Source organism: Colletotrichum higginsianum (assembly GCF_001672515.1).
Source record: "Colletotrichum higginsianum IMI 349063 chromosome 7 map unlocalized unitig_7, whole genome shotgun sequence".
NCBI classification, from domain to species: Eukaryota; Fungi; Ascomycota; class Sordariomycetes; order Glomerellales; family Glomerellaceae; genus Colletotrichum; species Colletotrichum higginsianum.
The window spans coordinates 2955200-2969672 of record NW_017263917.1 but is presented as its reverse complement, the minus strand read 5'-3'; the positions used below and the strand labels follow the sequence as shown (position 1 = coordinate 2969672).

The window sequence follows — 14473 nt, the reverse complement described above, 5'->3', positions numbered from 1 at the left end:
GAGGGTTGCGAACTAAGCCGGAGATGAGGCTCCCAAAAGAGAAGGGAAATCTCCAGCCGACGAGGGTAGAGCAGTCGCCACTCTGTTGCTCAGGTGCGGCCAGATCATCCGCCGCCCTGGGATAGTGCGACCCATCCAGACAGGGTAGGCAGGGTGAGCTAGGCACCTCTGAAGGAAGTTGATAGGAGAGTACTCTATTCGTAGAGGCGGTTGACAGAACTGTCCCTCCTGAACAGATACAACAATGCTTGAGGCAGTGGCTAAAAGGGGGTGGGGCGGGTTGGCAGTCACACTTTTGGGCAGTGGTGAATAGCCTCGTCAGTCCAAGAGCCCAGTCATATGAATATTGCAAGCCAGCAAGCCCCAAAAATCTAGTATAGCCTCGAATTTGATTTTAAGTACTTTGTGGGCAACGCTGGTTGTTGCTGTTCTCGATGTAATTAGAAGCTTGATTTTTGTTCGCTACTTTGGCTGGAATGGACAGGCTGCTTGTACTTAATAGCGCTTTTGATCACTCTGAGGTGACCATGATGTTTTGTATGTCCAACTATCCCCTTCAACCCAAATCCTGGCTTTGGCCTTGGAACGGGTGAACCTTCCTGGGTTAGACGGCTGGTACTGCACAAGAACCTTACCTTCGGATCTAGTGCAATCGAAGTCGAATCTGGATATCACTCCACCAGTCCGCCTCGGCACGTACCCAACCCATTTAGGATCTATACCGATTGCTGTGATAAGTGTTTGTCAATACCAGCTAATGATAACGGTGTTAGATTGAAAGCTTACATCTCTCGACCATTTGATCTATTTTTCGCATGAGAGGTTCATACTGGAAACCAGAGCTTGACGATTTAGGGGCAAACACAACAGCGACTGGATCTTCGTCTGGAGCGAAGACGTTGCCACTCAGATCCGACAGCCCATAGTACATATCTGAGCTCCCTCTACCATTATAAAGGACAGCAATACCATTCTCGTCAAATGTGTCGTCATTAGTGAGGACAGGGTGCTCGTACACATGAGCCATCCAAACTGCCGATCTCGACATGACAATAAGACCAATACATCCGCAAAGCCCAAGCATTGCGAGCGATCTTGGTTCATCCTTAAAGCGGACGTACTCGGAGGTGACTTGGCCTCCGTAGATAGAGACAATGTCGGATTGGGTGTCTGCCCGCTTTGCTATCTCGCCGCGGAAAAAGCTATCAACGCTGTTGCCATAGTTGTTTGGGCCATACCAATGGCCGCTGGCCGGATGTGATGACGGGTCGGGCGCTTCAAGAACTCTGGGACTCAGCTGGCGGCGACATAGACCCGCCCGCTCTCTATCACCGCAGGTTTCCAGGCTGCAATATTGGACTTCATTCGGCACTGCGCGACGCAGAGAGAAGTGGCTGAGTGCAGGACGCGATTCCCCCTCATGCGCGATCGCAATCCATAGCAAAGAAAACAGGAGAAGAAGTTTCGAATTTCGAAGCATTATAAAATGTCAGTCGCAGAAGCTTTAGAGGAGCATTTGGCCGGAAACGTGTAATGGAAAAACTTGATTTATGCTCTTATATACACTTGAAATAAGTGCACTGAATTGTCATGAACAGTAAGTACCCCATCTGTAGCTGATGAGCCCCGTTTCCGCTGTGGCTCGATTTACCCAATTTCCCTTCAATTTCAAGCAAAATCACTTTCAAACCACTTTTCGTGAGTCTTTGTTAATAAGCTCATATAATTGAACTTCCCTGAACCCATCAAAAACGGAGATTACCAGTTAATACAAAGGGCATGGCGCTCTTTTTTGGAAGTGTTCTGCAATCGAACTGACTATAATAGTTTAGTTCTATTTCGTTAGGGCCGGTCTTCGCCGGCCCCGATATCAAGGGGTTGCCCGACTTCGTTAAAATTAAAACAAAGCCGGGTTTTCGAGGGAATTAATTCGCCGAGCCTGCTTGGCTGCCTCTGCCGCGCCTGCGCGGCGCCCTGGGCACCGAAGAGTCATAACCCCCGAACAGGAATAACAATTCGTTGAATACGTTTTCTCAAACTCTAATCTCAGGAACAGACTGCCGCTCCACACCCCTCAACCCTGGGATCAGTTAGCTGCCTCAGCAAGTGTCCAGGCAAATCCTGGAGCAGCAGGCATGCTCTGTAACCCTTGAATACATGTGGATTCCGAACGGCTGATTGTTTCATTTATCACAACATAATAGCTATGGCATTCAGTCTCACTCACGGCTCCGCTGCAAAGAGGTGTGCATCTGGGCAGTGCCGGTCGACGCCCTAAAGTGAGCCACGTACCTCGTATGTTATACTTGCATCCTTAATAGCACCTCGCTTGCGGGCGTACTAGACCTGTTGCCAAAAGCTACTTCTCCGTCAGAGCCGCGGCCAAGGCGTTTCGACACTTGTGCCCTTCTAATGGCATGTCTCCGTCAATTCTGACAGTGCCCATTGGTGTCTAATCGAATGATCCGCATGGCTGCACGAGCGCTCTGTGAAAGTTTGGGAGTCGCTCTTGCTTCGCCTTGAGAGGCCCGTTGTCAGAAAAGGTGCCCTGCCGTACGTAAACAGACCAGAATGCTGGCGTTAAATGTGGTGATGCTGATAGTGATGCTTGGGCTGAGGAGTGCGAGGCCAAGAGCGCTACGCAAAGAGCTGTCCAGCAGCGGCAATGAGCGGCGTTGTGTCATGACTTTGGACCCGGTCTAGGATATCGTTTGTATACCTTGCAATTACAGTAGTAAATTGGAAGCGACCTAAAGAGCTTTGACAAAGACTAGAGCGGAACGCGTCAAAACCGTACTCTAAGATGGACGCACATGTCCTGCAGATAGGTTAGTGGTTAGTTGAGCAGCTGCTGTGTGATTGGCCTCTCTTTGCCTGCTGCAACGCGTCCTGATCAGTATGCATATTGGTTAGCTGGCATTAATGGTCTGAAGCAAGTTCCTGAAGGATAGAAATGGTGAAAGGCTAGGGAGATGTAAGAAGGGGCGACAGTTGGATTTAAACACCTGCATCTGTCTGCACAAGATCCACATAGGTGCTATAGTATGATGTTATCGCAAGGAGATGTCAAAAGGGGGCAGGCAGCTTCCAGAATGCTGATGTTTTGTTTGTTTGTTTGTTTGTTTGTTTGTTTGTTTGTTTGTTTGTTTGTTTGTTTGTCACACAAAGGCCCGCTCACACTTCCAACCCAGCTGTGCCTCACATCAAATCCCGGTTGGCTAATCAAATCTATGATTTACTACATGCCCGACTAGTTCCCTGCAACGTGCTACATCCTCCGATCCCTCCTCTAGCTCCATTGGGTTGCCGGAATGGTATGCATCAACATGATGGACCGGGGCCTTGGGGCTGTCTACTTTTGAGGATCCATCGTCACCGCGATGCTGGGCGTCATTTTCCTCGGCGGCGGCCCTTGGTCTGCGAGTTGGAGAAGAGGGGTGGCTGGTCGGGGCACGGCTTCGCCGACTGACAAAGTCCAGGGGCGTTCTCGTCACAGGAATAGGGTACGTTCTTCCCTTCAAGGTACTATTATTAGCCTTGAGCGGTTGCTCCACAATTGCACTCACCATCTCTGTCTTGGTCTTCGGCCACGATGGCTCAGTCAAGGAAGTGTACTCGTAGTGTTTATGCATCCGACGGACTTGAATGTATACGTCTGCACCATATCGCTGCCTAATTTGGTCACATCGCGACAACAAGTTCTTTGCTGCCTTCTCAAAATTTTCGTTGGTCCTGTCTCGCGTCTCGAGCGGGCGCTGATTCAGAGACGCCATCCTGTGACCTTCGAAGCCTGCGCTACGACACAATTGTTGGTATTGTCTAATGGCTAGTACAGTACTTATAGATCTTGTATGCACCAAACTGAAAATGGTATAATAATCTTCGCACCATGAGTGTGCTGGGCCTCACAATGGCTAATGCATAACCCGTCTTTGTTTGTCGCTGGAGTACGCCGTGGTAGTCGTCATTTTTGACCACTCTCTGGTCGGAGCCAGGAACCGAAGACAGAAGCAAAAATGGCCTTGATCCATTTTGAAGTCTGCAGTAATGCTGTACCGTAGCGTGCCTGGGATTCCGAGCAGCCCGTACCGTCGCCCGATGTCAACTTCAAAGTAAGCAGATTCAGCACACTGCGTTAGGTTGGGTAAACCTTCTTGGCCCGTTTCCCATTTGATTTTCGGCCCCATAAGCTTGTTCTCGAAGGTTCTGTGTACTTTTGGTGCCGAGGAACAGATGATCCACATCTTCAGCACGAAGGAGCTGCATTCGTTGAGCTTGACCAGACCGTGCACCAAACCTGCAGCCAAAAGCGTCCTCGAGGCGGGTTGTCCAAAGCTGACGCCCAAGCAGACGCCAAGAATGGGTGTTCAAGATGGCTGGTACGTTCAGAGTGATTGGGCGCCACTTCTTGCTGTAGAGCTGGAGGCCAACCAACCTTTGCCAGAATATGATTGAGTGCTGACAAGTTCCCCATATGAGGATTGAGTGCTGACAAGCTCCCCAAATGAGGGTGGATGCTATTCAGGTATTCACCGTAGTCATCAGTGCCAAGGGCCACCGTCGCAAGAGAGGATAGCTAGAAAACAAGCATGAGTAAGCACATCACAGGGGCCAATACAAACCCGAACCTGCCGTTCGTCTGTGACAATCCAGCGGCCACTTCCACTTGAAGGCTTCACTTACTGTGAGGATAACGTCTAGGTACTTTAGTATACTTAATGGATTATCAACAATTGGAAAAAAGTAGCTGCTGCGTGCTCTAAAAATCCGATAGATGCTGCGATTGTATGTGGCGTAAGTACCTCTAGGTATAATCAGCATAAGCTGTACGCACGACATCTGGTGCCCCATGGTGACAATGTGGACCACAAGATGCAGTATCTAGCTTACCCGGGTAGCCACTAGATCGGACTTTGTAGGATGAGCAGTGCTTGAGTTTTGTTATTCACACTAGGCGATGTTCCACACCCAGCAGCCTACCGTATTGTCCTTCCGTTAAAGTTGACCCTAAACGTTGATCACATTTAAAATGGACCCATCCCCCCACACTAATGCTTTTCACATAGACATACAGTGCAGCACTAAAGCTAGCAAAACTGTCTTAGGTCTTTTTGTAAAAACAAGAAGCCTCTTATCACTAATACAGTGTTGTTTCGCACGGCTGTACAGAAAGCGCCTAGCTTAGAGGTACGTATAGGCTTTTTGGAGTTAGAATCGGCTTTTGTGTCAGCAGGCTGCTGACAAGAAAAGCCACTGCTGGATTACCTGCCGACAGTCCAAAGTAAATAAGAGTGTGAGATATGCATATGCACCGTGTACACGTGTGTTTGGCATTTGCCAAAATGGACTACTGTGTGTGAATCCTTTTGCACGGTCAAGACACTGATTACTTCACCCGCTTACGGCTGGTAAGCAACTCCGTTTCCGCGACAGATCCATTTGGCCTAACCCATATGCCCCTCAATCGGACGGTTCATGTCAGCGCAGCATTGTCATCGTTTCAGTTTCCCAGGCGCTACACAGTGTCTTCAACGCGCATCAACGGAAGCCCAGGCCACGCCACACACCCGCCAGTCGTCTGTGCGGTACACTGTCATGCGCCACGCTGCGTGTTTGGATGGAAAGAGAAGCGATTCTGAGCATCAGACTTGGCTGTAAGAACTTAAGTGGACGTCACTTATGAACGTGCAACCAGAAGTGGAGGTCCAGTCAGCAACAGAAGTTGCTCCAGAACTTATTTGCCCAGGTTGCATCCGTTTTCTTGGGCCACCGTGTTTTCTCTACTGAGGCGCTGCCCTCAAACGCAAAGGCTTCTGAGTAGGATTGAAGTCAGGTGTGTTGGATATCTGTCCTGTACACCAGTTCTGGCCACTTATTGTGGTTAGCTACTCTGGAAACCCATTCTGGACGCCTCTTCTGGCCAGACAACTGGTCATGATCTGGAACATGTTCTGGAACCTGTTCTGGCACCCATGGTCCGTCCAGTTTATCAAGTCGGATGATGCCAAGAGAGCTGACTGTTGCTTTCTAGAAAATGTTTGGTTGGCTAGTCACGTGGCAGGAGTCCCTTGTTTGCCAAATCGCTTGTCAGCAATTAGACCCACAAGCGGCTGTGATTAATTAATTCCCAATACTGAAACACCGGAAACCGGTTTCGGTTGCGGCTACATAACTAAGTAGCGACTCAAGTCAAGTGTTTTAGGCATCTATGTATCTTGGACACCAGTTCTGGCCAGCTATTTTGGAAACCAACTCTGGACGCCCACTCTGGCCAGACAACTGTCCTGGAGAATCAGGTTTCAACGGCTAGCTCCCACTTTTGTTCAACGCACACTCGATAATGTCTTGATAAAAGAGCCAGCCAAGCCCTGGTTAACTCAGGAAGTAATGGCAGCGATTAGGTTGTTTTGTTAGAATCATTAGAAACTGCTAGCATCAGCATAGGGATCTGTCAGCTTACCAAAAAGCAATCCACAGACGCAGTAGTTTCTATTGGTTATGAGAAATCTAAAACAAAGCTGTCCAGAATGTGCTATAAAAAGCTGTAGGCATTCACGGCTTCACAATCAGAAACCAGCAAAGATTTATCTGCCTCAGTCATTCCTTATTGATCTTCCTCTTCTGGAAATGCCCTGGGGTTCACTGGAAGTTGGGTGCTAGAATGGCTATTGCACAGCCTCTGTATTCCACCGGATTACTGTACGACCATAGCAGTCGTTGATTTTAATTAGAAGAGAGCCAAAAGTGGCCATGTTCTATTTTTGGTTTGCGCTCCTCGCTACAAGATCTGGCGTGACTGCGGCGATGCGTCCCTGAGAGCCCAAGCATTGGTCGTCATCAGCTTCAGAGTTGATATACAGTTCAACTTGGGGCACATGTACTGTAGCCTCCTCTTCAGAATAGACTTACGATGTTTTTAAAGCCAAAAATGGCTGTATTGTACTCTCTAAATCCCTACTAGTGGCTGTGGCTGCCCATTTTCGCCTAATTATGGAGCTGTGGTGCTTGATGGCAGTGCAAGTAAGTAGGTAAGCTGTAGAGCTGTACTTAATATGCTCCGTTTCTGGCGATAGTAGTCGGGTTGAGTCCTATCAAGCTCCACAGATAGGCGTATACAGTTAACATCCCTAGGGAGTGACAATATGTGGAGCATGTTTAGAGATTCGGTGAATGTCTCTGAAGAGGAGGGGCTTATATTTACAGTTCTATAAAAACTGAGAAGATTCAAACTATGCTAAGTATGTGAAAACTGCCACTAAGCCTCTTGATTCGTCTCCTATAATGTCCTTGACTTATAATTTTCTTCTTGAAGCTTCTGTGGATGTTCAGTCTCGAGAGAAGAACGATCTACATATTCTGTACGAAAGAGGCCAAGTGACGCTCTGCTTTCATTGGGATAAGGTGGTGCACTAAATCTGCTGTAATGATTCCCGCACCGGTTGAGGTAAGCAACCTGGGTCGAGGTGGCTTGAAGGTCAATAGGTTAGACCCTCAGCCAGCAACAAGCCTCACGCTGCAACGCGATTGTTCTTTAATGCAAGTTTATTATGTACAGTACTCTAGCTTCTGCTCCTAGTAACCTGATTCAACATCCTAATGCACTGAAAAATGCATCCCGTGTTGCGTCGGGGATGCCTTCAACGCATGGCAAATGCAGCCGGGACCTGGCTCCCGATGATACTGGCTCCATTTCGCCATTAGCTACCATCGAAGGCGGTCCTGAAGCATTTGACACATGGCAAGGTGCTAGGAGTACATTGCTGCCAAGGGTTACTTACTGAGACTTACAGGATGGGCCGAAGAATCACACACTTGGGCTGGAATTTGCGGCAAATAGCTTATAACTGGCTGGAGCTGCGTTGAACAATCGAAATGGCATGGAAATGTATCGCCGCACAGCGATAACAAGTCGCCCAGTGAAGCAGGACTGGAAGCCCAAGCCAAGACGTCCGTCCTAGAAGCGCACTTTTCGAAGCGAAGCTGTTGTTCGGGTAGAATCCCCCATACCGCGAGGAGTGGCAACAAGGCCGTCAGAGTCCTGATACTCTTTGCTTTTACCCGTTTGTCAAGATGGCCCAAGACCGCATTAAAATCGGCTTCCTTTAACCGCCGAAGGCTGCTCTTGTTAGAGTGGAACGCGTAGACTGCGATCCAACCAACTCACTTATCATCTCTCAAATTCTCCGGTAGGAGCAGTAGGATACCACACCCATACCTAGTAACCAGCATAGCCAGCTTCTTTCCCACCGTGAGCCATGTGTTGAATGCGTTCTTGAGCGGCTGTCTCGAGGATATGTTGGAGCCACTTCGCATTGCTATCCCTGCTTTGCTTGGGAAGAGTTTCTCAGCAAACTGATCGACAAGTGAGGGATGGGGAGCGGTGTCTTTCGGGTCGTAGTTCGTCGCATTCGCAGTGCTTTGGTCAAGACTTTTAGCCTTATGATACAGATGTACCATTTGAACGTGGTGGAAGCGCTTAGTAGCTGAAAAAAAGTGCATGTTCGAGCTCGCTACCGCAGATTGTTCCTTCAGAATGTCTAAACGGTCCAGCACGGATTTCCCGTCCATGGACAGTTCTGGCTCGACAGGCAAGACTTGCCTGTGTCCTTCCGTGAGGGTCCGAGTTCCAGTCCTTGAGTCCCTGCAGCTGCTCCAGAGACGTACTATCGTGCTGGGGCTTGCGATGTTCATCATCTTCGCGATAGTGGGACCAGTACGCTTACCCATGCTGTCTCTTTTGCGCTTGAGGGATCGCGTGGCAACTTGTGGATCCATACAAACCTTTCCTCCGATTTCTTGCTCAGTTGGCAAAATGCCATCCGCCTTAGCCGTCTCTCGGACCAAAGCGTGTGGCAGTGACTTATCCATGATCAGATTTTGGGATGGAAGGCTGTCAACATTGCCATTGACAGCAAAGTCTGGCTCGCCGACTATGGCGCGCGAAAAGCTTTTACAGTGGCCGCTGTCGCTTTCGGTCAATGGCTGGCCAGTGGGTACGTTCTGTGCCATTTCTCTGGGATTACTGGCGACAAGGACCGCTACGGTACCGCTCTCTCCCTTTGCCAACGCTGCATTATGGGTATCTTGGGTTTGAGAGACGAATCTTGCAATCACGGACGTGAACTTCAATGGATCTTCGCTCAGGACAGAATAAAACGTATCGAAATCGCAGTTCAGACGATCGCATAAGTCTCGTAGCTTTATTCGATGTCAGTTTACAGAGTCATCGCCATGACAAGAGCCTCTACCTGCTGCGCTGCGTCCGTAGCCGTGTGCATCTTCGTCAGCCTATAACGTCGGCTTGCCGAGAAAGGTTGAAATGATGGAGGAGAAGGGCAAGTGCTTGATGGCCAAGTTGCTTGTCTTTAATAGTTTTTTTTGCCTTGGCAATGACCTGTCCTTGAATGACGTCAATAGAAGAATGAACTGACAGTCAAACATCTGATGCAGCACCAGATCCTTGCTGGGAGCGCCCTGAGGCATCTCTACGCCTCCGCTATGAATGTAGTCTTCCCTGCTTCACGTTTCTCATGTTAGCTGCTACTGGTGCCCCTCTGTTGACATCCTTCTTTCCTCCACATGGCAATGGTTTCCCCTGCGCCGACGCCTGCATCTGCTTCATTAGCGGAGTCCTTTCGACCCGATGTCGATCGTGAGTCTAATCTCAACTACAGAGCTCGGCCATCTCCAAGCGAGCGCTGCCTTGATCGAATGAAGAAATGGGAACCCAGGGAAGCGGGCACTATCCCCGTGTGTGAAGAAGACACCAGTAAGTCGCCAGCTAGCCACCAGTTAGGCCGCTGGTGGTCAAGCTCTGACATTGATTAATTGAGGTGGCTCGACCAAATGCTCTTGGTGCCAAAAGCTTTCAGGCAAACCCTGCTTCAAGATGGTCCCTTACCTAACCAAGAAGAAGGAATCGGTTACTTGTAGATTGGCAACCCTCCGGTGCCGTTGAAGTTTTTCCCCGCGAGCTTGGCCAGGTTCTCAGCGCCATTCGCAGGGATGGCTATGATCAGTGGAAGGCAAGCACTTAAGAGCAATGATGGGGCTACTTATACGCGGATCTAACCGCAAGAAGTAGGATCGGCTCTGCACTGCTCAGGCTGGTGTGAAGAAGGCCTTTCAGACGGTTAAAAACCTGAAGAGTATGCCTGCCGAGAAACGTGCCGTTCACGGGGTTGAAGAGATCGATTCGTACAAAGAACGGAAGCTCCGTGCGCCAGAGCGTTTGGTTGCTGCATCCGATAGTACAGACGCAGCAAACGCTTTTGGAGGGTTCTGTGAGGCAAGCTACTATTCAGGAACGCAACAACGTTGCCGCAGCAGCTGTGCAGGCAGCCACTAATGAGCGCCTTGAGCAGCTAGCGACACTGCATCAGGAACATTTAGAGTTCATCTCAAACATTGTACGTTAGTATCTACAATTCGCTTGGATTTTGCTGACACTTATCTAGAACAAGAACGCCCTTGAGTCGGAAGATAAAGATGACACAAATGTCGATATCGACAAGAATATTTCTGGGTTGTGTTGAGTACCATAGGAGGCGAATTGAGTGTCACTGAACTTTCAGTTAACATCACTAGTGGCGGTGGGGTGGCCTTGCGACTTGTGCGGCGTGGCTGATTACACTTGTAGTGACGAAGTACTCAAAGAGCAATCCAACAGAGCCAGAAGTGGCTGCTGACCTACTAGTAATCAGTCAGAGGTCTCCCTTGGAGGTACGCCTGTTGAGGAACGATAATCTCGGAAATACCGTTGTCTAAGGACGTCCCACCGTTGTCCAAGGACGTCCCACCGTTGTCCAAGGACGTCCAACTGTTGTCCGACGACGTCCCACCGTTGTCCAAGGACGTCCCACCGTTGTCCAAGGACGTCCCACCGTTGTCCAAGGACGTCCCACCGTTGTCCAAGGACGTCCAACCGTTGTCCAAGGACGTCCAACTGTTGTCCAAGGACGTCTGTGAGGGTCACGGCTCTAGAGAGAGCAGGTTCAACGCAATAGATGAATTACGATGACCCGTAGGGTCAGGTCTAGATACAAGACGTAACGCGAAGAAGAGGAGAGAGAGGTCGCGCCACCGCAATAAAAAGGGGTTATGGCTTCGCCATGACTCGCGATACCCTTGACACTACCCTGGCACGCGATCCCGTGACGACGTCCCACTGTTGTCCAAATACGTCCCACTGCTGTCCAAGGACGTCCAATTTCGATTTCAACAAGGCATAAAACTCAGCACTGTACATGTAGTCAGCTCCAGTGGCCCTTTTGGCTTTGCCGCCGAGCGTAATACATTGTGTGTGTGTGTGTGTGTGTGTGTGTGTCTGTACTTACTGCTTGCGCATATCTGCTTGAGACCTAAGCTGTTTTGGCGAAGCTGCTTGAGCAGACTACTGCGTACGCAGCCATTCTTAAACATTTTTCTGCGTACGCAGCTGTGCCTACGCACCCTTCTGCCTACGTACTCTTTCTTACGCACATTTCTGCGTGCGCAGATGTTCTTACGCACCCTTCAGCGTACGCAGTTAGTCTTACGACGAGCAACGCGTACGAAGATCCGCTGACGCACCCTTCAGCGTACGCAGTTAGTCTTACGACGAGCAACGCGTACGAAGATCCGCTGACGCACCCTTCAGCGTACGCAGTTAGTCTTACGACGAGCAACGCGTACGAAGATCCGCTGACGCACCCTTCAGCGTACGCAGTTAGTCTTACGACGAGCAACGCGTACGAAGATCCGCTGACGCACCCTTCAGCGTACGCAGTTAGTCTTACGACGAGCAACGCGTACGAAGATCCGCTGACGCACCCTTCAGCGTACGCAGTTAGTCTTACGACGAGCAACGCGTACGAAGATCCGCTGACGCACCCTTCCGCATACGCAGGCATTTTACGATCAATTATACGAAGGTCCGCTGACGCAGCCCTCTGCGTCGCAGCTGTCCTAATAGTTTATTACACCCTGGCTAAGCCATAGGATATCATGTGTTAACCTTACTCTTCATCCATTTTTACCCTGACTTTAGGTAGCCCATACATAGGATACACCTAATGTCTTATTCTTGATTACCGTACTCCTTTCCAACTCAATGAGTCCGTTCTCGTACCGAATTGCCTACTGGTGTTGGTAGCCTCGCCTGCCCTTACTACAGTATATCCTTTCAGCGGCTGTTATTAAAACGCGCAGATCCGGGCCAGGTCTAAGGTAGAAAGACCTGTTACGCTAAGGGTTTCCGGTGGCCCGGAGCACCGTGATTGTGACCAGAAGGCAGTGAAGAAGCAATTTTCTAAACTAGTATCTAGCAGCACTAGGATTGTAAATTGAGAAAGTGAGGTCTCGAAGGTGCTGCTGCTCAGATCACAGTAAACTCGGAGATTCGTACTCAGAATCTCTTACTCCCCCCTTCGCTTTGCTGTGCTATTCCCTTCTCTTACGGCTTCAAAGCGCAAGTTCTACCGACTCCGGGAATGGAGCCGTTGGCATTGGGCCCTCGGCAACGATTGGCTAGAAGGGAAGATGAAAACAACCAAACTTGTCCCACTAGTTGCTATGACAAATGATGGAACGTGGTTCTAGAACCTTCCATCTATCGTTTTGTGGATGCATGGGATGATGACGTAGCTAGGATATACAAGAGTGTGTCGGACCAATCGAACTGCTTCGACGGTGATGTGAGACGTGCTTGGTGCTTGGTGCTATCTAGCCCACGAGACCCTGACACTCTAGCCATTTCGCTTACCTTTACCAGTGACCTTGGTGTGGTGACAAGCGCCTAGGATGCACTCTGAGTGACTACTGAGGACCTGAAAACTGATGTTAAAGAAGAAATAAATCGCATGGTATTGGGGCTGGCAATTTAACGGGACATTGAATCTGGAAGAACGAGGTGCCTTCTCTGCTCCTCTATTTACAAGCTACATTAAAGTCCCCCTTGCGACTTATAGAAGAAGGACAATACTCTAAGTCAGTCTGAGGGTCACGGCTTAAGAGAGCAGGTTCAAAGCAATCGATGGATTCTGATGACCCGTAGGGTCAGGTCAAGATACAAGACGTAACGCGAAGAAGAGGAAAGAGAGATCGCGCTATGCGAGAGGCGCGTCGCTGCAATAAAAAGGGGGCATGGCGAAGCCATGACTCGCAATACTCTTGACACCACCCTGGCACGCGATCCTGTGACACACATGTACTGTAGCCTCCTCTTCAGCACAGACTCCCGATGTTTTCAAGCTAAAAACGGCTCTACTGTGCTCTCTAAATCCCTAGTAGTGGCGGTAGTAGCCCATTTTCTACACCTAATTACAGAGCTGTGGTGCATAATGACAGTGCGAGTAAGCAGTTAAGGTATATAGAGCTGTACTTAAAAAGATCCGTTTCTGGCGATAGTAATTAGGTTGAGTCTTATTAAGCTCTACAAATATGTGTATACAGTTAACATCCTTAGGGAGTGACATTATGTAGAGCATATTTAGAGATTTAGTAACTATCTCTAAAGAGGAGGGGGCTTATATTTATAATACTACTGTGAAAACTGAGCTAATTTAAGTTATACTATGTGAATGCTGCCTCTAAACCTTTTAGTTTGTCTCCTATTACATAGCTCCCTAACCTACAAACTTCTTCTTAAAGCTTCTGTACATGTTTAGTGCTAAGGAAGACTTAATAATCTATACGAAAGAGGCCAAGTAGTGTCCCGCTTTCATTGGGCTTGATAAGAAGGTGCATTAAATCTGCTGTGAAGACTCCTGTACTGGTTGAGATAAGCAACCTGATTCGAGGTGGCTTGAAGGTCAATAGAGAAGACCTTTGGCCAGCGGCAAGCAGTACGCTGCGATGCTATTATTTATTTATGCAAGTCTATTATGTACTGTATTGCGTAGATTTACAGCCTTCTGGTGCCATTGAAGTTAATTCCCGTGAGCTTGGCCAGGTTCTCTGCGCCATCCGCAGGGAAAGCTATAATCAGTGGAGGGCGAGCACTGAAAAGCACTGACGGGGCTCCTGAGCTAATCGCCCCACTCCATTTCAGGCTGCTAATCCAGTCCGTCGCGCTAGCATCCGTGTGCTAGCGTCTGTATATGTGTCAGATTGGCAAGGGTAACCGTGATGGGTCAATTGTGCGTATATTAAGTGTGTGTAGTGTGTAACTATTCTTGTGTGCTGCAGCTGCACCCTGCCGCCCGACTAGGCCTTTGGCAGCCCCTTTCTTAGGCGCCTAAGGCCACCACGAAGCCCACTGCCCGGGACGAAGCCTGTGGCAGGCCCTTCGTTGCCGCCGAGCGGCCGGTTATGCTGGCCGATAAGTCCTATCTCCGACGCCCTTCGTGGCGCCCTTCGTGTGCGTTACCCTCCAATTCAACACGCCCCCTCAGGGAAGGGCTTCTTGACGGCCTTTACGGTCCACGGCCGTGAAGGGCGACGGCCCCTTCGCTCCGTTGCTCCTTGAGCGCGCAAGAAGGCGTTTCCTGCGTTC

At 49.4% G+C, this 14473-nt stretch overlaps 3 protein-coding genes across 3 annotated transcripts; 1 reads left to right on the top strand and 2 right to left on the bottom strand.

Moving 5' to 3' along the window:
- Nucleotides 1-495: 495 nt before the first annotated feature.
- On the bottom strand, nucleotides 496-1480 carry CH63R_10599 (uncharacterized protein; the record flags this gene model as incomplete). The annotated part of the gene is made up of 2 exons (XM_018305573.1): nucleotides 496-728; nucleotides 787-1480. 2 exons carry the CDS (start codon nucleotides 1478-1480, stop codon nucleotides 496-498), a joined length of 927 nt encoding a protein of 308 aa, XP_018154997.1.
- Nucleotides 1481-7954: 6474 nt separating this feature from the next.
- Nucleotides 7955-9278, bottom strand: CH63R_10598 (uncharacterized protein; the record flags this gene model as incomplete). The annotated part of the gene is made up of 3 exons (XM_018305572.1): nucleotides 7955-8051; nucleotides 8216-9198; nucleotides 9249-9278. 3 exons carry the CDS (start codon nucleotides 9276-9278, stop codon nucleotides 7955-7957), a joined length of 1110 nt encoding a protein of 369 aa, XP_018154996.1.
- Nucleotides 9279-11497: 2219 nt separating this feature from the next.
- Nucleotides 11498-11950, top strand: CH63R_10597 (uncharacterized protein; the record flags this gene model as incomplete). The annotated part of the gene is given in 3 exon segments (XM_018305571.1): nucleotides 11498-11519; nucleotides 11528-11826; nucleotides 11888-11950. Coding segments are annotated over 3 exon segments (384 nt in total).
- Between the last annotated feature and the right edge of the window lie 2523 nt (nucleotides 11951-14473).